The following is a 21,483-nucleotide window of genomic DNA, read 5'->3' on the forward strand; positions in this document are numbered from 1 at the left end:
TGTACAGAGGTATAAGGAGTGTATGACTCCCTCCTCTCCCCTCCCTCTTTCTTGTTGGTATTAACGTTGACACGGCAAGCTGCTCATTCACTGCCACTGATCCCTGTTACAGAGAGAGAGAGAGTCAGTGGGGGGTGCTGAGGTGCAACAATAGAGGAGGTTGTAATTAGACACACGCACACACACCAGTGGTGGAATGTAACTAGTACATTTACTCATGTACAAATACTGAATTCGAGGTATTTTACTTGAGTATTTCTCTTTTATGCCCCTTTATACTTCTCCTCCACTACATCTCAGAGGTAGATATTGTACTTTTTACTCCACTACATTTGTCTGACAGCTTTAGTTACTTTTCAGATTAGAGTTTTTCATCTCCTTCCTATCCAGTGAAAACAACATATATCTCCAGATGTGCTTTGAGAAAACAATGCACAATGTCTTCAAGGATTCGACTTAATTTGGTTATTGTTTTGGTGGAATGGAAATCAAAATTTAAAGGTAGGGTCGGTAACATTGGAGAAACTAAAGTAGGCTAGATTTTAAATTATCCAACTAAAAAATCCAGTGAAAAGCCAGCAGCACTAGCTTCAAAAGTCACTAAATCTAACGAGAAAATCGCCAAGTCAGCAACCCGTTCAAGCCTCCCTCTAAAGCCGCTCACCCACAATTATATTTATGAACGTAAACAACGAACACGACTCTTGTCAGTTCTCACAGCTGTCGAGCTAGCAGCTTGTGTAAGACTCCGGTGACGTGCAATGAGTGCACGCAGGTAGATAGGTAGGTTGTCAGGCAGGTAGGCAGGCCGTCCATCATTTCATTCGGCCCGAATATGGACGGGTTTATTACAGTCCTCCGACAGCCACAGATACCAAATTTGTTTCTCTTTTTTTGTCAGAGCATTTGATTTATCGATTGCTGTTGGGATGTAATACGACTTTCAACGTCAGAAAAATGTTTTTGAAGATTACCAATCCTGCCTTTAAAGGGCCGATGTGTTTAGCATTTTGTGGGATCTAATAGTACAAATGGAATATAATACGACTACGGACCTTTTTTTCTGCCTGTCTGCAGCTCTGAAGAGTGGAAGAAGGTCAGTAAGATTGAGAGGGAGAGGATCGGTGTCACTGTGCAGGATGATGGAGAGTTCTGGTGAGTTTTAGTCCAATGATGCCCCCTGTTGGCCGACACCAGGTATCTGCATGTGGAGCTTTTCCCCTCAAGTCAAAGACCTACAATAATTATCACCTGTTTTATGACATTTGTTCAGTCTCCATCTCTCAAGGGCAAACTGGGGACATGGAAGACACAGGATGAGTGGGGAACAACAAGGAAATAGAGACAGGAGCACGGCCTGGGGGCAGCAGAAACAAGCTGTATATATTATCACCTCATAAATTGAATATAAACAGGTTCATATTTACACATCCAGCTCCTACGGAGCAACATTAACATTCATTTAGAATCATTGCAGCTTTGTTAACGCCAGCCAATTATATTCAGATGGTTTATTATGATAGCAAGCATATAACCTTATTATATTGTGCTTTTTCATTGAAATCTGCCTTAAGAATAATTAATGAAGGTGTTTTTGTGAACCTTCATGAATGGTACATCCCTAAGAACTTCTGTCTGTAAAATGTATTTAAGACACATGTTGGTTAGGTATGAACTCTCTTGGTAAAACTACTCTGAGCTATCTGAACTGTGAAGTTGGAGTGGCTTTTGAAGGACAGTACATTATCCTTAATTGTGTTTTTATTCCCACCTATTCTTCTTCCTATTCTTTACTTATTCAAATGTGAATTAAGACATTTGGTGTCTGAATTATACCGTTTTTATCTCTGTTAAACTAGTTATTACTGAAGGAACAAAGAAAAACATGACTGTAACAGCTGATTACAAACTTTTGATTATTAATATATTTATATTTATTTTGTATAAACCTGTAACTAACCTGTAAATAGTAATTCAGCCAATTACTATTTTATTTCACTACCGTGAAATATTTCGCCTTATGGATGGATGTATTGCTAAAAAAAAGCCACCAAGTTGCACATAAATTGGAATTTATTTTCAACAAGGCAATACAAAGTGGTGTACAGGAGCCATGAGAGGCACATAGACAGGATATAAAAGAAGCCGATATCAAAAGACACAAGAATAGGATTTTAAAAAGAGTAAATTAAAATAAAGCTGAAATAGAACAAGATATTAAATAGTAGAACAAACTAAACACTAAGTAGTGGTTGATAAACATAACATGAAGAACACTGTAAACACTGACAACGTTTACTGCACACTAATATTCCACTATTATTCCGAATATGACAATAGTCCGAATTGGATACGGGTCACGTAAACAGCATATTCTGATTTGATGTTCTGAATTAGGCCTTATTCTGAATGGAGCATTCAAACCAGACCCATTGGTGCGGCAAAAACGTGAGTCTCCCTATTAATTTTGAATGGGGAAAGTGCATTGCGGCGGCAAATTACTTTCTGTAAAGTGGAAACAGAATCAAGTTTGACATTAATCGTTGCAGTTAATGGGCCATTAGTCAAAGTGACTGAAGTGGTTGAAGGAATGAAAGAGGGAGGCTGCGTTTGCACTGGTGGAAAATCCTATTTGTTATTCCAAGATTTACATGAATCGTAGTATGCACAGCTGCATGTAAACGGGAATATTAGTGGAATATTCCCTTTCATTAGGCATGTAAACAGCTTAGTAGGAATATTTTCTTTTCGAAATAAGGTCAAAGAAATGAATATTTTGTGCATGTAAATGTACATATAAGCTAGCTAGAAATCATTTGTCTTCAGGATATTCAGTTTCACCCGTTACAGGTATTGTAAATCATTTTGTAAACATACATTTATGGCATCAGGCTAAAACACAGCAAGAGAATCAGGTTTCCTCCTCCTCTGATCTCCACAGACCTACTGCTGGATTATGTAATCTTCTATAAAGTAAACCCTCTATTCGTGCCAAGTATTTACCCTCATAGGGCGGTAAACCGGTAACCTGGTAAACTTTAGCTGACTGGACGGTTTAGTGGTGTGTCTCAGATGTTGGTGAGCCCCGTGCTGGTCACTATGACGACAGAGAGGGTCCCTGACAGGTCGTTGTTACGTTGATTGCCCTTGTCCCTCAGGTGCAGCGTCTGCCGGAATTCACCTTGCTCGGCCGGCAACGTCACCTGACCCAGGAAGGAGTCCATCAACACGTTGTGGTTGTAGATCTGAGAGACACGGTGAGAGAGGAATTCACTGCTCACATGTGACAACAAAATTTACAACTTCGGTTAACTAAGTACATTTACTCAAGTACGCTACTTAAGTACAATTTTGAGGTACTTGTACTTTACTTGAGTATTTCCATTTTATGCTATGCTTCCTTGCAGAACACGGAAGTTGCTGGCATAGACTGTAAAAAAGAAGTGGACGTAGTCACCGTGACGTCACCCATTGGTTTGTGGACTATGGTTTTGAAGCCTTCAGTTCAGCATTTTGGCTGTCGCCATCTTGGTTTTTGCAACCAAAAGTGACACCAGAGGGTGGAGCTAAGTACAACTGAACGCTGAATAAGACATTTTTAGGAGACCAAAATGTTGCAACTAACTTTCATGAACTGAAAACACATTGTGAAAGGGTTAAAGTTGTAAGACAAAAACACGGACGACTCCCAGACCGGACAACGCCATGGTAGCGACCTGTCAATCACAAGGTAGCCACGCCCTAAAGCATTCCCTGCTTTATGGTCTATTTGACTCTAAATGGAACCATAATTTACTAAATGAACATCATGCTGTATTGAAGAAGACTTGAAACTAGAGATTGAAACCATAAACTCATGTTTACAATGTTTATGCCTCACTTTGGGTACCAACAAACACACACACAAACCTCGATGTTGATTGGCTGGTTGGCTTTCTTCCTGTAGAAGAGCCCCTTGGTGTCGAAGCGGGGGCTGCGTGTGCTTTTATGGACCGGAGAGCGAACTTTATGTCCTTCACAACAAATGATCACGTAGGGGTCCGACACTGGAGACACACACACACACACACAGCAATAATTGATGTGCTATTTAATATTAGGAAATATATATTTTCATACTAATACTTATCTACTTTTAGTTAAGTAACATTTTTAATCCAAGACTTTTACTTGTAACAGATTTCTACACTGTTGTAATGCTTCTAAGTAAAAGATCTGAATACTTCTTCCGCCACCATTGGGTATCACTATATGGAGGACGGAACCAGCCAAAATCAAAAATAAATAAATTAATGACTCTATAAATGAATAAATATGCCATTTAATATACTAAAAACAATATAAAAAAATAACTGTAAGCATTAATTAATTGATAAAATGTGACGTAAATAAATAAGTTGTTTCTTTTGTATTAATTCCCCTATTTATCTACTCTTTTCAATTTTCCCTTTTAATTATTTATTCATTTATTTTTATTAACTTTTTAATTAATTTCTTTTGCATTTTTTATTTATTTTAAATAAATTTTTAAATCTATTTATTTATTATTAAATTGATGTATTTATTCATTTCTGCATGATTTTCCCTTTATTTATCTTTATTTATTTATCGAGTCATTTACTTATTTTTTATTTTGTCAGGTTCCGTCCTCCGTATCACTATACTTCTAAACAAGACAATACAGCAGAAATATTTGTACTGAACCAGAGGTCTTATCTCAAAATCACTAACTCTGTAAACAATTATAACTAACTCAGACTTCTGACTCTTGTGTTGAAATTTCTTTCTTATCTTTTCCTATTTCATACAGTTAATTATCCAGTGGATATACATTAAAAAAAAAAAATTCAAATTAACTCCTTGTATTGGTATCTAAATATAAAAGATAGACAAAATAATTGAAATGTTACACACGCTTATCAAAGAAAATGAAGGTGCCAAGTATTTTTAACAACTGTAAACGTCGTAGATGACTACAGGCCTTGTAGCTGTCTGCTATCATGACTGTTTTGCATTCAGACTGGCTTAACTTGCTGCTACGCCAATAACTGACCTTACAAAGCTGCTACTGCTATCTACTATCAAAAAAGACGTGCTGGAGCTGCTTCAGCTGACAGCAGGTCAGTTTTAAAAGGGACACAAAGTATTTTAAATAATAACCAAACAATAAAAGATGGGGTAGTGCATAACACTGAAATATCCAAAGTGTCTTAGAAACACCTTAAAACACTGCACAATATAGACTAGAATATAAAAAAGACTGTTTTGTGAAGCTTATAAAGCTCAATTTGATCTGATTAAACTCAGTAATCTGGTCATGGTGTAAAGTGTAAATGAAAAAACTAAAATATACCTCCGTCAGAGTCTTGTCCTGCGAGTCCATCAGCCTGAAGTACGTGGACCTGAGTGACCAGAGAGGGATAACCACACAACCCGGACCAGCAGGTCTGTGGAGGCTCATGTACAGTCAACTCCCTACAGGACAGACACAGAGAGAGAGAGAGAGAGAGACAGGGACACTTGTCTTTATTCTTGTGTTTGTGTTCTCATGTTTTTATCTAGAACCATATGTTTATGTTGTTGTTAAAAAAGGGACTGCTGCTCTGTCATTAGCTTAGCTTCAAGCTTAAAGATTTACAGTGTAATCCTATGTTGTCTGGAAGAAAATCACATGGGGGCAGCTGTGGCTGAGAGGTCCGAGTGGGTCGTCCACCAATTGGAAGTACTTAACTACAAATTGCTCCCGAAGGCAGTGCCATCGGTGTGTGAATGAGTATTTAGATCAGATCTTGATGGGGAGGTTGGCATCTTGCATGGCAGCCTCGGCCATCAGTGTATGAATGTGTGTGTGAATTGGTGAATGCTGACATCTAGTGTAAAGCGCTTTGAGTGGTCGGCAGACTAGAAAGGCGCTAAATAAATGCAAGTCTATTTACCATTTACATGGTCTCTTAAACCTCAATGCTGTGTCCTCAGGCGTAATCTGCACCTGTGGTTCAGTGCAGACTAGTTTATGTGTCATAAAAAAAAGTCATTGAAATGCAGCTAGAGTTCTTTTTATCCAAGGTTTAACTTAAACCTGCTGCAGAACCGGAGTCACATTCACAAAACATTCTAAGACTAAAAGTAGCTCCTAATTCTGAAAGAAGTTATATGCAGTCAAGAGTCACTAAGACCTGCTCTCAATCAGTAATGTTCTGCAATATCCTCATACAACAGTTTGTATGATATCTTACGAAAAGTTAATCCCCATTTTTCGTGCGTTTTCATACAAATGTCCAGCAACACGTGCTAATTTCCGTTCGTTACATGTATACAGTCTTTTCAAAATAAAGTTCCGTCTTCACAGGAAACAACTTGATTAGGTTTAGTCCACAAAACTACTTAGTTAGGTTTAGGAAAAGATTGTAGTTTGGGTTAAAATAACTCCCGAAGTGGCGTTCGATTTTCCATTTCAAGATTTTAAATGTCACTTTTCATTTTTAAATGGCCTTTTCACAAAATCAATTCGTCCTTATATAATATCCAATAATGCTGCTGAACAACAAACACTGAAACGGTCACACAGAAAAAAAATGAAGCAGAGTTCAAAATAAAACGAGCCCAGTGTGCTTCTGCTTACTTGCAGTCGGACGGCACGTCAGTGAAGATGCGGAGCAGGAAGTCTCCCTCCAAGCCAGGGTCAAAGGTCGTGGGTAAGATGACGTACCGCCCCTCCTTCAGCTCGATGCGTATGAACACAGACCGTGAGTTGATGTAGGTGCTCCCACCAACCTTCTGCTGGGTGGTATGCATACGGTAGATCCTGTTTAACTCCACCTGAACACAGAGAACAGAGAAGACACAGACTTAAATAGCTGAAGACTGAACAGTATTTGGCTTAACTATTGTATTGAATCTGGCAGCAGCGTGTCCAGGGAGTGGCCTGGGTTGACCCCATTATCCTAAACTAATCCAACTGTTTGACGAGTAAACCGGACTCTCGTTTATCAGTGCAAGTCAGACTTCAAGGAATGCCTCACCCACATAAATCATGCCTCCACGGTGAACGGAGAATCAAAAAACGGAGACAAGTCTTGAGTTTAAGTAAATGGGGGGCCGCGTTTAACAACAGCAAAACTATATCAAAACATCCGTTTACAAACTCTCACACAACTTGTGCAGTATATTCAAGTCTCATTTATCCAGTTGTATGCTCACTGCTTCACAAAAAACATGCATCTTCCCTTAAATTTTAAAACCAGTTGAGTCTTCCACCAAGACCCGCTCTACCTCTCAGCCACAGCTGCCCCTATCAAAACCCCTAAAACTAATGTAATCTAATACACAGCCCTGCAACAAATCCCACCTTCATAAAGGTTACAAAAAGGATTTTGAGATGACATCTATGAATGTCTTGAAAACACACACACAGTGAGCTGACCCTGTGTATGTCAAAGCCCATAGCCAGGTTTTCTCCTTGTCCGTGTCTCAGTGTGGCTCTGCGGTCTTGCTGCTGCAGACAGATCAGTGCCTCGTCCTCCGGCTTCTTCACGTCAAACACGTACTGCAACACAGAGAAAAGGAATACACAAGTATTGTTAGAGTTGTCACTACTGCAAACTACAGTCTTGCCTAACACCAAATCTGAGAGCTTATGAATTAATGAGAGAAAATAGCACCTGCGGGTTCTGGAGGAAGGACTGCTTGTTGTTGGTGCAGCCCCCGGCTCGGTTGAGCAGCGGGTCGTCGTGGCGGCGCCAAGAGCCCCGCATCACGGTCTCCTCCCAGGTCTTATGGAAACTCAGGTAGGACGTGTTGATGAGACGACACAGGATGAGATCTGTGAAGTTAGCGATAAAGTCATCAAATATCATCCTGCAGGAAGGGAGAGAAAGAGAGGTGGATAAGTAGAAATTCTGGTATTTTTACAATGAGAGTAATTTACTGTATGTTCAGAGAGATTTATGATGAAAGAGGAAAATATTTAAAGAGGACCTATTTTGTTTTTGTGTTTTTCCTCTTTGCTTTAGTGTGTTATGTATTTCTTTGTGCAAGTAAAAGTTCTGCAAAGTCCACACCAAAGGGAGTTACTCTCCTCCACAGAAAAACTGCTCCCAAACTGCCAGAAACGCCTTGCTTAAGGTCCTGCTTTTTCTTCCGTAAGATGGTGATGGGCTGCACGGTGGTGCAGTGGTTAGCACTGGCGCCTCACAGCTAGAGGGTTGCAGGTTCGAATCAGGCTTGGGACCCTTCTGTGTGGAGTTTGCATGTTCTCCCCGTGTTAGCGTGGGTTTTCTCCGGGTACTCCGGTTTCCTCCCACAGTCCAAAGACATGCAGATTAGGTTAATTGTGGACTCTAAATTGCCCGTAGGTGTGAATGTGAGTGTGAATGGTTGTCTGTCTCTATGTGTCAGCCCTGTGATGGACTGGCGACCTGTCCAGGGTGTACCCCGCCTTCGCCCAATGTCGGCTGGGATCGGCTCCAGCCCCCCCCCGCGACCCCTAACGGGATAAGCGGTTGCAGATGAGGATGAGGATGAGGAAGATGGTGATGTCACAAAGTACAACATTTGCATAATACCTGCCTAGCAGCTAGAGCTCAAACAGAGTGTTTCAGACAGAGGGTGAAATGAAATGAGGTGCTGCAGCACAGCCGGTATGAAAAAAGTAAAGCATTTTTTGAAAATTAAAGCATGTAAACATGTTCTAGTAGAAACCCAAAATACTATTATGCACCTGAAAATGAGCATAATGAGTCCTCTAGAAGAAGAAGAAGACTTAAGAATCAGTAAAATGATCTGCTAAATCAACACATTAACCCCTGAGAGATGGAGGTTGAACAAATGTCAATATAACAGATGAGAATTATTGTAGGTCTTTGACTTTAGGGGAAAAGCTCCACATGCAGGCACCAGGTGTCTGCCAACAGGGGGCATCATTGAACTAAAACTCACCAGAACTCTCCATCATCCCGCACAGTGACACCGATCTTCTCCCTCTCACTGTTACTGACCTTCTTCCACTCTTCAGAGCTGCAGACAGGCAGAAAAAAACATCTGTATTCTTCTAATAATAATAAAATGTGGATGGCAGATGTGAAATGTGTGTAGTAAAAAGTAAACATGTCAACACCAAAGAACAAAATAACATCAAACCGACATGATAAATTCAGTGTATTTACAAACTAGGCAGACACAGTTTGTAGTCCAATCATGTGGGACTACACGAATCTAAATCGTAGGTTCTCTGGGCATATTTAAAAAACGATTTACAATCTGTGTAGGAATATGGTCATATCACCTGTCGCTCCAGGCCCCGTTCCACTCTCTCTCTCCCCAGGGGTTTCTCATGCGGATCATGTCGAGCTTGTCTGACCTGAAGTAGGCCAGCAGGCCGTGGCCCAGCCTCACCCTGCGGACGTCCGTCACCGCGTAGGCGTGACCCTTCACCAGGCCACAGGCCAGCCTGGCCTCCATGTCCGCTGCAGTGGTTGCCTGGAACAACACAGTTCAGTCAGTCTCTATAAATCTTTCCTAAATCAATTCATTCAATCATTCAGCCGCTGTGTGTTTGTCCTCTCTTCACCCGGATCGAGCAGCTGATGAGGCCTCCTCTGTCGTGGACTTTCAGGACTCTCTCGAACAGCTCGTTGCGTTTCTCTTCATCGTCTTTGAACCCGTTCTCAATCAAGTCCATTGGCTCCGATACACCGCCGGTGAAATCCACGAGAGCGTCAGCTGTGTTGCCCCCATCAAGCGCCTCATAGCATCCACTCATCCTAGAAGACACACACAAGCGATCATTAACGCTCACACACAGACATCTTAATGAATACATTTTATTCATGTATCTCTGCCCTCAAATTTAAGAAAAGTCTGCAAAAGAAAGTGACCGTCAACCCTCAATCTTTATTAAATAGTAATACTCTTTTAGTTAATTCCTCGCATGTGCTTCCCTTATTTGCTGTGGTCTTAGAGCCATAACAAATGAGGAACTGGTATGGACTCAAAAAGAGCTGGTGTTATTCCTTCAACTGTGGTGAACCTGAAATGATTCACACTCCACCAGGACGTTGACTATGTGGTGCTCAAAGACAACATTCAAAACTTAATACCATTGATGTGATCACTGCCATTTTCTCCCGAAGGCCAAGGGGAGCCAGGCTTTCCCTGTTTTTTCAGAATGTAGTTGTCATTTAAATAAAAACACTTGCTGCCTTCTCTTCCCCATTTCTCATGTTAAATAATTGTTTATTTATTTGTCTTTGTATTAATTCCCTTATGTATTTACTCTACTGTTTAATTTTCCCTTTTATTTATTTATTTATGAATTTATTTTTATTAATTTTCAATGTATTTATTTATGCATTTATTTGTATTTATCTATTTATTTTTGCATTTATTTTTAATGCATGTATTTATTTATGTATTTTTGCATTACAGCCAGTGATAAGCAGAAGCAGACACAGTTAGTTCGCTTGCTAGCTAGCATATAGTCATGCACCCTAACTCCATGATGACACTTGTTGAGTGACAGCCCCCTCATCCGCATAAAGAGGCAGAAATGTAAAAAGAAAAGAACAGAAATAAATACGTTTGGGGAAATAAATAAGGGGTGAAATGCAAAGGAAAAATAGTGCATAAATAAATAAATAAATAAATACATTTGTACGTTTAAAAATAAAAATAAAATACAAAAATAAAAGCAATAATAAATAAATAGATACAAAAATAAATGTAAAATAAATATATGTAAAAAGTAATAAAAATAAATACATAGTTAAAAAAAGGGAAAATTAAACAGAGGCAAATTATTGCAAAGAAAAATTAAAACAAATTTAAAATATCAATTTATGTCACATTTTATCATTTATTTAATGGCTATATTTATTTTTAATATTATTTTTGCTACATTTAATGACATATTTATTTATTTATCGAGTTATTCATTTATTTATTCATTTATTTTAGGGAAGATGCATTTTGAGGTAGCATTGTTGGAGGGAGCCTGAGAACAAGAATTTCATTGCCAACAACTGCTCCACTGTAATTGTAAAAGTCTTACTTGGCGTAGGCCTTCTCCACCAGCGCGCTCCAGAACTCGTTGTTGTCGTTGGAGTGGCAGTACACCAGCTCTCCGTTCACCGTGGGCAGCTGGTCATCGATCACCACATCCACCCACTCACCGAACCGCCAGAACCGGAAGTGGAAGATCCCGGCGTAGGACTCTGGTTTTTCTTTATCCCACTCCTGGTCCTTCCAGTCAGGGATCACCTGGGGAAAAAAACAGAAAGAACACACGGTCATCATCTGGTCAAAGGTCAGGTTTTATTCCAGAATATAAAGTGATATACTGGGATCCACAATGAATAGAAAAAATAAAAACAAGAGAAAGACGCAGTGTGCTGTTCTGTTTGGATCCAATAACCTCCACTCGGGTATTGGACATGGTGATACCTGTTGGACTTAAGTAGACTGTGACAGCGTGTTAATGAGGTTTGGAAGTCTTTGTTTCACTACATACAATAAACGTCAGTACACCAACACGCAGACGCACATGTCCTAAATCCCGGGTTCTCGCTGGTGATTTTCCCACTAGATTTAGGGACTTTGAAGCTAGTGCTGAAGCTACTTTCATTTGGAAAAGAGACTGGGCCCAGTTTTTTGGTTGGATCATTTTTTAAAACCTAGAGTACTCTGGCTAGTTTCTCAAGATCACCAACCCTGCCTTTAACAGACATTTATTTAAATAAAAATCTTCGAGATTATTTCTTTAAAAGCATCACCTCTGACAATATCATCTGTACATATTCTGTCCATTTGTTAGTTCCTAAAAAGTTGAAAAACATCTGGTTTTCCACTTGTTCCCCTTTAATTAACCTGAGGATGTACAAAGTGTTTAACAAGGGAATGCCATCCACCCATATCCTGAGCTAAGATCCCCACTGACGATTCATTAACACATACACACCGTAACAATCCTCAGTGAAGTGAGTGATATAAATAAATAACTGATCCATTGAGCCACAACCAGTCAAGCTCCCAGAAGCCCTCAGGAAACTCCCAGAGTTCCCTCTCGTACGTCATCAGCGCCTCCTGTTGCCTAGCACCCTCACACATCACCCACCTCCGTAACGCCTTAAAAAAAACAAAAAAACTTGGAGAGTATTTTCATGTGATATTCAGACATTTCAAACCTGATCTATATGAAATAATTCAGCTGCTTCTGGTGTCAATAACGTTCAGAATTTGGTGCAGAAACATGAGCCTTTAAAGGATTGAAAGGTTTACTGGGCTGAATACTGATTATTCTGACTGTTGCATTGATCCCATCTCCCAATGCTCTCCCCCATCCTCTCTCATGTTATGTGGCTAATCAATGCGTCCTAACTAAACTACCCTGTGGGCAGGAGGGAGGTGGGGGGGGGGGGGACAAAAGTGAGAAACCGCCACTCTGTGATGGAAATAGTTGGAGAGGGGAGGGGAGACAGAGACGGCATACAAGCCTGTGAGAAAAGAGAGAGAGAGGGAGAGCGGTAGAGAGAGAAATCTGAAACTCTACCAGAGCTCCATCTATCACAGCATCCATCCAGACAGGCCAGCCTCACCCTCTCCTTAACCCAGGACTATAACCTCGAAGTCGGACATGGACGATGCCAAAGTCCCCTCCAACACACTGGTGCTGGCGTTTAAAGAAGACCCGGCACTGACAGAGGTGAGGATCTCACTTTGACATGACAACTTCTCACCTTGTCTGTTATCATAATGTGTGTGCATTAGGGCTGTCAATCAATTAAAATACTTAATCGCGATTAATCGCATGATTGTCCATAGTTAATCGCGATTAATCACAAATTAATCATACATTTTTTTATCTGTTCAAACTGTACCTTAAGGGAGATTTGTCAAGTATTTAATACTCTTATCAACATGGGAGTGGACAAATATGCAAATGTGTGTATTTATTTATATTGGAAATCAATTAACAACACAAAGCAATGACAAATATTGTCCAGAAACCCTCACAGGTACTGCATTTAGCATAAAAAAATATGCTCAAGTTGCGTTAATGCGGTAAAGAAATTGGTGCTATTAAAACAATTTGCGTTAACACGTTAATATCACGTTAACTTTGGCAGCCCTAGTGTGGATGCAATTTTTGTTTTTACCTGATAGAACATATAACTGAATGTACAAAGATTAAACCTGATGTGATGGGGGTTTTTGTGCACATTGGAGCATTTGTGCACATCACCAAAAATGTTAACATTGCGGTTTCGACTGCTGACGTTAAACATAGATACATTTAACAAATACTTATATAATGCTTTTATATGAAGTTTGTAACAATTACATTTAAAATGTAGTGTATTGCTTTTCTTTTTATTGTTGGCTGACTTTTCAAAGTTTACTTTTTGGAGATTCATGCAACTTTTTATTCAAACTTTTCTCCCTGCTTTAATGAACAGTCTTCATAGCATCTGTTGTTAAAGTTTTCTATAGTGTGCCTGGTGCTTTGAATGTCCCCAGTGTAGTGATCAATAGGTCTTCTCATCAGAAGAGTTAAAACTCTGACCACTAGCCTGGCACTCTGCCTAAAAAACTGTTTACTTTCTGTCTTTCTAACCGACCGTCTGGCGGCCACAGTGGAGGTCAACGGCTTCTGGGCTCAAATGTTAATGTGCACCTTTGCTGCGCTGAGAGAAAAAAGTGGTTTAGAGCCACAACGATTGGTCAACTGATCGATCCGTGCATCAAAAGAAAGCTAATTGCCAATTCTTTTGATAATCTATTAATCATTTATTTATATTATATTTTATATTCATATTTTACGGAACCTCTCGCCTGCCTTCCTGCTTCATCACCCATGGCCGTGCAGTTCAGAGGATGAGATTGGCGCAGCATGCGCCTATGCAAATTTCGGAGGAGACCGGCAGCTTTGAAGGAAGCCTTCCCTTTCAAAACTACTCACTGGCTGCTACTAACAGTTCACTTTTGGTGGTTTTCGTATAGTTGGTAGTCAAGTGCACCTGAACCGTACTCAAGACCACCTTTTCAAGTGGACACGGGCACGGATCAACAAACCGTGCTCCAGCACGGTAGCCTACACAGTGTTTACACGAGTCAAACGAACTGGACTTTGGGGTCAAATGGGCTGGATAATCAAATCTGACCCACACACGACTTTTCTTTCCGCATTACTCCTTCTTTTCTAACTCGTCTCAATGTCCACTTCATCTCTGTCTTCCTGTGTGTTCTTTTACCTCCTCTGCAGATGATGCGTCTCCGTGTGTCGTCTCTGCAGCGCTCAGGGCAGAAGCGTCAGGACGGTGAGCGTCTGCTTCTCCCCCATGAGGCCGTGTATCGGCTGGACTTCCCCACCCAGGAGCTGAACTTCTCCCGCTGGTACTTCTCCCTCGCTGACCACGGCCGCGTCACCATCACCGGTATTTCCCAGCACTGGACCCCTGACCTCACCCACCTGATGACCCGTCAGCTACTAGAACCGATCGGAACATTTTGGCGAAACGCCAACGACCCGGAGGATTCGCCGCTCAAATGGCTGGAGGCGGACATGCAGGAGTTCGGCGAAAGGATTGCTGAGCTGGCCAAGGTCAGGAAGGTCATGTACTTCCTGTTTGCTTTCAAGGATACAGCAGAGGCCGCAAATGTCTGCTGCTCGGTGGCGTTCACACCAGACAAATGACTCTTCACTGTTTGTCAGTAGAATCCTGTTAGTACTGGAGAAGCATTGCAATATGTTGTCCAATCTTAGACCTTTAAAAAACTTTGGTTCTCCTCAAATCAAAGAAATACATCATCTTAAATATTCTCCCTCAAAACGTCCACAGTAACAAGATTGTAGTTCCCTCTTCTTTGTGCGCGATTTATTTAATTTCCGAACATTTTAGCACAAAAAGCTAACTTTTAACAGCATCTCAACAGCCAAGTCAAAATTTTATAAGCACTTAAAAGAAAGTATTTTTCCACAAAACAAAGCAAACCTAGTAAATAACAAGAGAAAGAACAAGTATGAACGCACTTTATTTACATGGAACTAAACCTCTTGTAGGTTCCCTGGTGCTAAAAGATCAATGTATCATCAACATTAATCATTAATTCAAAACATATTTAAAATTCGTACAGAAACGTGAGCAATCATTTAAAAAATATTTAAAAAATATTATCTGATGATGTTGAAACTTCATAATCAATAACTAAAATTTTTGAATTTTTATAACCTTTGAATACAAAACTTATGAGGATACAAACTAAACTTCCTCTTGTAAATAAAACGCCATCACTGATCAGCTGAATATTGTGATAATATGTTTGTCTTTGTATTTCTTTTCTGAAGTCTTTCAGCGCTCGCAGGAGAGGCAGCTACAGTAGAAAGTAGCAGAGAATATGAAATATTCACATTGCATGACTGTCGGCCCGACACAAAACACAGATCAATGGAGTGACATCTATTAAACATTGACTGAAAGCTGTCTCTGTGCTCTCATTGGTGCTGATTGGTATCGGTGTTACTGGACAGAGGAGAGAGGGAGGGAGGGAGGGGACAAGAGGAGAGGAGAGACTAGAAAGGGAGTAAACAAGAGGAGAGGAGACTAGAAAGAGAGGAAACAAGAGGAGAGGAGAGACTAGAAAGGGAGTAAACAAGAGAGGAGACTAGGAAGGGAGGAAACAAGAGAAGAGGAGACTAGAAGAGGAGGAAACAAGAGGAGACGAGACTAGGAAGGGAGGAAACAAGAGGAGAGGCGACTAGGAAGAGAGGAAACAAGAGGAGAGGAGACTAGGAAGGGTGGAAATAAGAGGAGAGGAGCAGAGACTAGGAAGGAATGAAACAAGAGGAGAGGAGACTAGGAGAGGAGACGAGGAAGGGAGGAAACAAGAGGAGAGGAGATTCTAGAAAGGGAGTGAACAAGAGGAGAGGAGACTAGGAGAGGAGACGAGGAAGGGAGGAAACAAGAGGAGAGGAGACTAGGAAGGGATGAAACAAGAGAGGAGAGGAGAGGAGAGGAGAGGAGAGGAGAGGAGAGGAGAGGAGAGGAGAGGAGAGGAGACTAGGAAGAGTGGAAACAAGAGGAGAGGAGACTAGGAAGGGAGGAAACAAGATGAGAGGAGTCTAGGAGAGGAGACGAGGAAGGGAGGAAACAAGAGGAGAGGAGACTAGGAAGGGATGAAACAAGAGGAGAGGAGAGGAGAGGAGACTAGGAAGAGAGGAAACAAGAGGAGAGGAGACTAGGACGGGAGGAAACAAGAGGATAGGTGACTAGGAAGGGATGAAACAAGAGGAGAGGAGAGGCAAGGAGAGGAGACTAGGAAGAGAGGAATCCAGAGGAGAGAAGACTAGGAAGGAAGGAAACGAGGAGAGGAGGCTATAGGAAGGGATGAAACAAGAGGAGAGGAGACTAGGAAGGGAGGAATCCAGAGGAGAGGAGACTAGGAAGGGATGAAACAAAAGGGGAGGAGAGGAGACTAGGAAGGGAAGAAACAACAGGAGAGGAGAGGAGACTAGGAGGGGAGGAAACAAGAGGAGAGGAGACTAGGAAGGAGTAAATGACTGTTAGATCCTGACCGTCACAGTGTCGTATGAGTTAAAGAACTGCTCATTCACACTTTGACTTTCATAAAATGCAGCATTTCTCTCGTTTTTTTTCTGTCTCTGTGTTTCAGTTGGACTGAAGGGGGAAATTCCAGCATGTTCAGTGTTTACAGCTCCAGTATCTGCTCATCAGTTACAATAGTTCCCATTTTGTTTCCAGTCAAACTTTCCACCTTACTGGAGCCAAATACCGGCAGGAACATGATATACATTTTTAACTGAGTTAGAGAGCCAGAACTGCTTCAGTACAGACAGAACTAGGAACAACATCACTGCAGGTTTTGTTGACAATTAATTAAAACATAATCTCAAAAACATTTTAATTTAGGATTTGTTGAAAGCCTAGTTTATCCCAATAAGCTAGTAAGTGGACATTGAGTTAAGATTTCTATTTTGATTTGTTTGTCAAATTTATTTCAGGATGCAGGAACAATATTTGGAAAATGAGACGCTATATAAATTATTTAAAACTGAATAATAATCTTTGCATAATTAATTTAAACCAGCCATAACTTGTGTAAGCAGCAATGAACATCTATATAACTTTAAGAAATACCTCTCAACACGACATGTTCTGTATGTGAGTTATTTTACTACGGGTCTCTTCACCTTGGAAGTGTTGTCATAATTGTCGTCAAAAGTGTGTAGTTTGCCTTAGAGGCTTAATAAGTGTTTGTTTTTGGACCACTGACGGGTGTCAAGACAACTGGCTGCTCCACTGAGGCGACGACATCTAAAACAGGCTTTAGTTTCCCTTCAGCTGATGGAAAACTGAGAGCTGCAGAGGACCTCCGAGACCAGACAGGAGAGGGAGGTAACCAACAGCAGAAACACACAATGCACCGACAGAAACACACACACACACGACTCCAATAATACCTTCTCATTATGTTTATAATATGTACATCTAAGTGGCTGAAAGGTCAAACAAACATGGTCTGTTGAAGTGCTTTTGAGCAAGGCACTGAACCCACTATAGAACCTGTTCAACATGTGTCAATCTCTGAACCCATCAGATCAGCCTCTGGGGTCAAGGATCTATATTATATATTTCTGGGGTTCTGGTGTAGCCAGTGGATATCTGCTCCAAGACTTCCTTTTCCGTGCGCTGCTCATTGTTTACAGTCCGATTAGCAACTTGAGATGTGAGACTGGAGTTGGAGTTGAGAGATGACGTGTACGACTGGATTGTTTCACAAGCAGCCAGTTTACAAGCTAATTTCAAACCAATAAAAAGCTAAATCATCGTCACACGATAGCCGGTGGGTTCCCAGATTGCATTTCAGCCAATGCGCTCCGACTCTTTTTCTCTCCTCACGGACTGTTTACCTGCATTCAACCAAAGCCTGCTCCAACGTGATTTTTCAACACTACTCAGACTACAAACGAAAACAGGAACGTTTCGAATGCCAAAATCGTATCCCGTTTTCTAAAAATTCTACATGTTTAGGGCTGTGACTAACGATTATTTTCATTGTCAATTAATCTGTCAATTATTTTCTCGATAAATCGATTGCTTGTTTGGTCTATAAAATGTCAGAAAATGGTGAAAAATTTCCATCAGGGTTTCCCAAAGCCCAAGATGACGTCCTCAAATGTCTTGTTTTGTCCATAACTCAAAGATATTCAGTTTACTATCATAGAGGATAGGGGCTGCACAATTAATCTAAATACTATCAAAATCACATCTGGCCTACTGCAATTTTCAAATCACAGGATGAGGAGGAAATCACAATATTTTTTAAAAGGCAAAATCACACCATAATCATTTTAATATGTTTTTCAATGAAAATGAGAATAGTGATGTAAAAATGATCATACCCACTAATATCGCAATTGCAATATCAGTTAAAATAATCACAATTATATATTTTTTTCCAAATCGTGCAGCCCTAATAGAGGAGTAACGAAACCAGAAAATATTCACATTTAAGAAGCTGGAATCAGAGAAGTTTTCTTTCTTAAAAAATGACTCAAACCGATTAATAGATTATCAAACTACTTGGCGATTTTAATAGTTGCAGCTCTATACATGTTAATGCAGAATCTGTTAATAGAGACTAAACGTGTGTTGAATTAGAAGCGTTCTGTCAGGCTATTATTTAATCTTAGATTAAACTCTGAAACATAAGTAGCCTTTAAACTTCATAACATGATTAGAGACCAATTCATAAAGTTATACATATATACAGGCTGTTAACTAAATCCAACCATAGATCCCACATCACACCAGTCCTCTAGAGACCACTCAGATCATCTGACCAAGGTCTCTTAATTTTAACCAGCTTCCTCCGCAAATCCAAGGCTGCCTCCCCCCCTCTGTAATATCAGCTGAGTCTGTAAACGGCTTCAAAAAACTTCTCAAAACCCATTTCTACCGACGTTAGGGGGTGTAATTTATTTGTGTCCTCTGTATTTGTATATGTGTCTTTTCTGTTTATAGCTGTATATACATGTTTCTTATTTTTCTGTATCGTCCAGTGAAGCACCTTTGTAGCTTTGGGCTGTATAAATAAAATCTTGCTTACTTATCTCTGAATAACAGGGTTGTAAATGAAGGTTACTGGTGCCACCTTATGGATGAAAGATGTTATTTCCTGGTTGCTGCAGCATCCAGTTCAAGTCCTTTATCTGATTGATCTGTGTGTAATGACATGATTTTAATCTATAATGTTGTTTAAAGTCTATTTGTTAAGCAGCCATGAAATATGTACAATGTTCACATGTCAATCTGTCAGGGCTAATGTTGTGATAATGACCATTTCACAGTGAATCATGTAAATGATTTATGAGCTCTGACAAACATCAATATTAAGAATTTAAATTCCTAATGAGCGCGCGTGTGTGTGTGTGTGTGTGTGTGTGTGTGTGTGTGTGTGCGTGTGTGGAAAAGTACTCAACGCAGTACTCTAAAAGCACTTGGATTACACAAAATGCCACACACAAATCTAAAGTAAACACACACTCTGTCACACAAATCTGACACCCATATACTTGCATGCACACATGCCCACACCCATTAACGCACACACACAATCCTATACACAAACACATGCACACACACAGTGTGCATGCATCCTGCTCCGCCGGCTGTGGCTCAGTCATTTGAACAGAAGTCTCTAACTGACATGCTGTATTTATCAATGCCATGAAATATAACTAGATCCATTCATTAGGATGCTGTATTGTTGGAGCTAGTTGTTCCAGCGTATCCTCATACAACGGTTCGTATTATATCTTATGAAACGTTATTCCTAATTTTTCGTGCATTTTCAATGAATGTCCAGCATCAATTTCCACTCCAGTCTTTTCAAAATAAACGTACGTCTTTACAGGAAACAACTCGGTTAGGTTTAGGCAACAAAACTACTTAGTTAGGTTTAGGAAAATATCATGGAAGTGGCGTAACTTAAGTACGGAAGTTACGTGACTCACACGGGATACGAACAGCGGTCTCCTGGGCAAAAGTCCAGTGTTTTTGACCCATCCATCCACCTTAAACAACTCCCTATGTGGCATCGCTTTTTATACTTCCTAGTTCGCAATTACGTGGATTACATATCGCATATGGCATCGAATCGAATCGCATCGCATGATGGTCCATAGTTCAAAATGTACCTTAAAGGGAGATATATCAAGTATTTAATACTCTCATCAACATGGGAGTGGGAAAATATGCTGCTTTATACAAATGTATGTAAATATTTATTATTGGAAATCAATGAACACTAAACAATGACACATTTTGTCCAGAAACCCTCACAGGTACTGCATTTAGCATAAAAAATATGCTCAAATCATAACATGGCAAACTGCAGCCCAACAGGCAACAACAGCTGTCAGTGTGTCAGTGTGCTGACTTGACTATGACTTGCCCCAAACTGCATGTGATTATCATAAAGTGGGCATGTCTGTAAAGGGGAGACTCGTGGGTACCCATAGAACCTATTTTCATTCACATATCTGGAGGTCAGAGGTCAAGGGACGCCAGAAGTTTGGACCATGATTTAACCTCCTTCGCTTTCATATGATACCAGTATCTAGCTTTAAAATTATGCCCGCTACAACCTAAGAATCGCAAGTTGCATTAATGCGTTAAAGAAATTAGTGGCGTTAAAACAAATTAGCATTAACATTGTGTAAGTATAGCTACGAACGCTGTGTGAGAACAGCCTGAAAAACTCAAACTGCACAGCTGCAACAAAAAATAGATAATAAAACATGGACACTGTGTCTTTGTCTCACCTTCTGCCATAGAGCCTCTCTGGACGCCAGACTGGAGCAGGCGGCTACGAACCAGCAGTTTCCCAGCTGGCCTTGGTGCAGGTCGTGGGCACTGATGCCGTCCACAAACAGTTGGGGGTTGCTGCATAACTCCTAGAAGGACAAAGATGATTGCAATCAGTGTTAACCTTTTCTTCTTCTTATCAATTCAACAAAAGGATGAGACTGAAAGTCCTTCAAATGTATTGAGAATCGGCGTGTCCATTGTCCATTGAATGGTTTTGCCAACGTTGATCCCAATAATATTTTTAGGTTAGAAAGAATCCAACACACACTCAACAGCTGCATTTGGAAATATCAGCCAAAACCAATCAAAATTATAACGCACAAAAGAATGACAGAACAATTAGTTATTTTTGAACGTGACATAATGTCAAAGTTCATTTGATAAGTTGAGTTTTTACAATTCATTTATAGTAGATTAAGGCTAAAAGGGGTCCTTTTCTACTGAATACTATATTTATATTGTTGTGTCTCTGGTCAACATACAGCTGCTGCACGAGATGTGTTCATACTGGGCAGCTGCCAGTGTTGGATAAGTACTGTAGGGCGTTAGCCTGAGCACTCAGTCAACCATCTTAAGGTAAATACAGGGTTAAAAAAAA

The 21,483-nt window shown here is 40.3% G+C and overlaps 2 protein-coding genes across 3 annotated transcripts in view; one reads left to right on the top strand and one right to left on the bottom strand.

Moving 5' to 3' along the window:
• Nucleotides 1-2,800: 2,800 nt before the first annotated feature.
• The window catches only part of capn5a (calpain 5a), a 28,478-nt gene continuing 9,795 nt past the window's right edge, over nt 2,801-21,483 (bottom strand). The window contains exons 3-13 of one of the 2 annotated variants that reach the window (XM_074641055.1): nt 20,840-20,971; nt 11,048-11,256; nt 9,569-9,761; nt 9,284-9,477; nt 8,938-9,015; nt 7,662-7,857; nt 7,424-7,546; nt 6,623-6,819; nt 5,354-5,475; nt 3,910-4,046; nt 2,801-3,245 (exon numbers count right to left, since the gene is read on the bottom strand). In XM_074641055.1, coding sequence (XP_074497156.1) covers nt 3,069-3,245; nt 3,910-4,046; nt 5,354-5,475; nt 6,623-6,819; nt 7,424-7,546; nt 7,662-7,857; nt 8,938-9,015; nt 9,284-9,477; nt 9,569-9,761; nt 11,048-11,256; nt 20,840-20,971 — 1,758 coding nt within the window. In that variant the 3' untranslated portion in view covers nt 2,801-3,068. The remainder of the gene's footprint in view (nt 3,246-3,909; nt 4,047-5,353; nt 5,476-6,622; nt 6,820-7,423; nt 7,547-7,661; nt 7,858-8,937; nt 9,016-9,283; nt 9,478-9,568; nt 9,762-11,047; nt 11,257-20,839; nt 20,972-21,483) is intronic. The other variant, XM_074641056.1, reaches the window with a different exon arrangement.
• On the top strand, nt 12,539-14,829 carry ompa (olfactory marker protein a). Its single transcript, XM_074641057.1, has 2 exons — nt 12,539-12,697; nt 14,258-14,829. Exons 1-2 carry the CDS (start codon nt 12,629-12,631, stop codon nt 14,687-14,689), a joined length of 501 nt encoding a protein of 166 aa, XP_074497158.1. The 5' UTR covers nt 12,539-12,628; the 3' UTR covers nt 14,690-14,829.

This window comes from Sebastes fasciatus, chromosome 7 (genome assembly GCF_043250625.1).
Source record: "Sebastes fasciatus isolate fSebFas1 chromosome 7, fSebFas1.pri, whole genome shotgun sequence".
Taxonomy (NCBI): Eukaryota; Metazoa; Chordata; class Actinopteri; order Perciformes; family Sebastidae; genus Sebastes; species Sebastes fasciatus.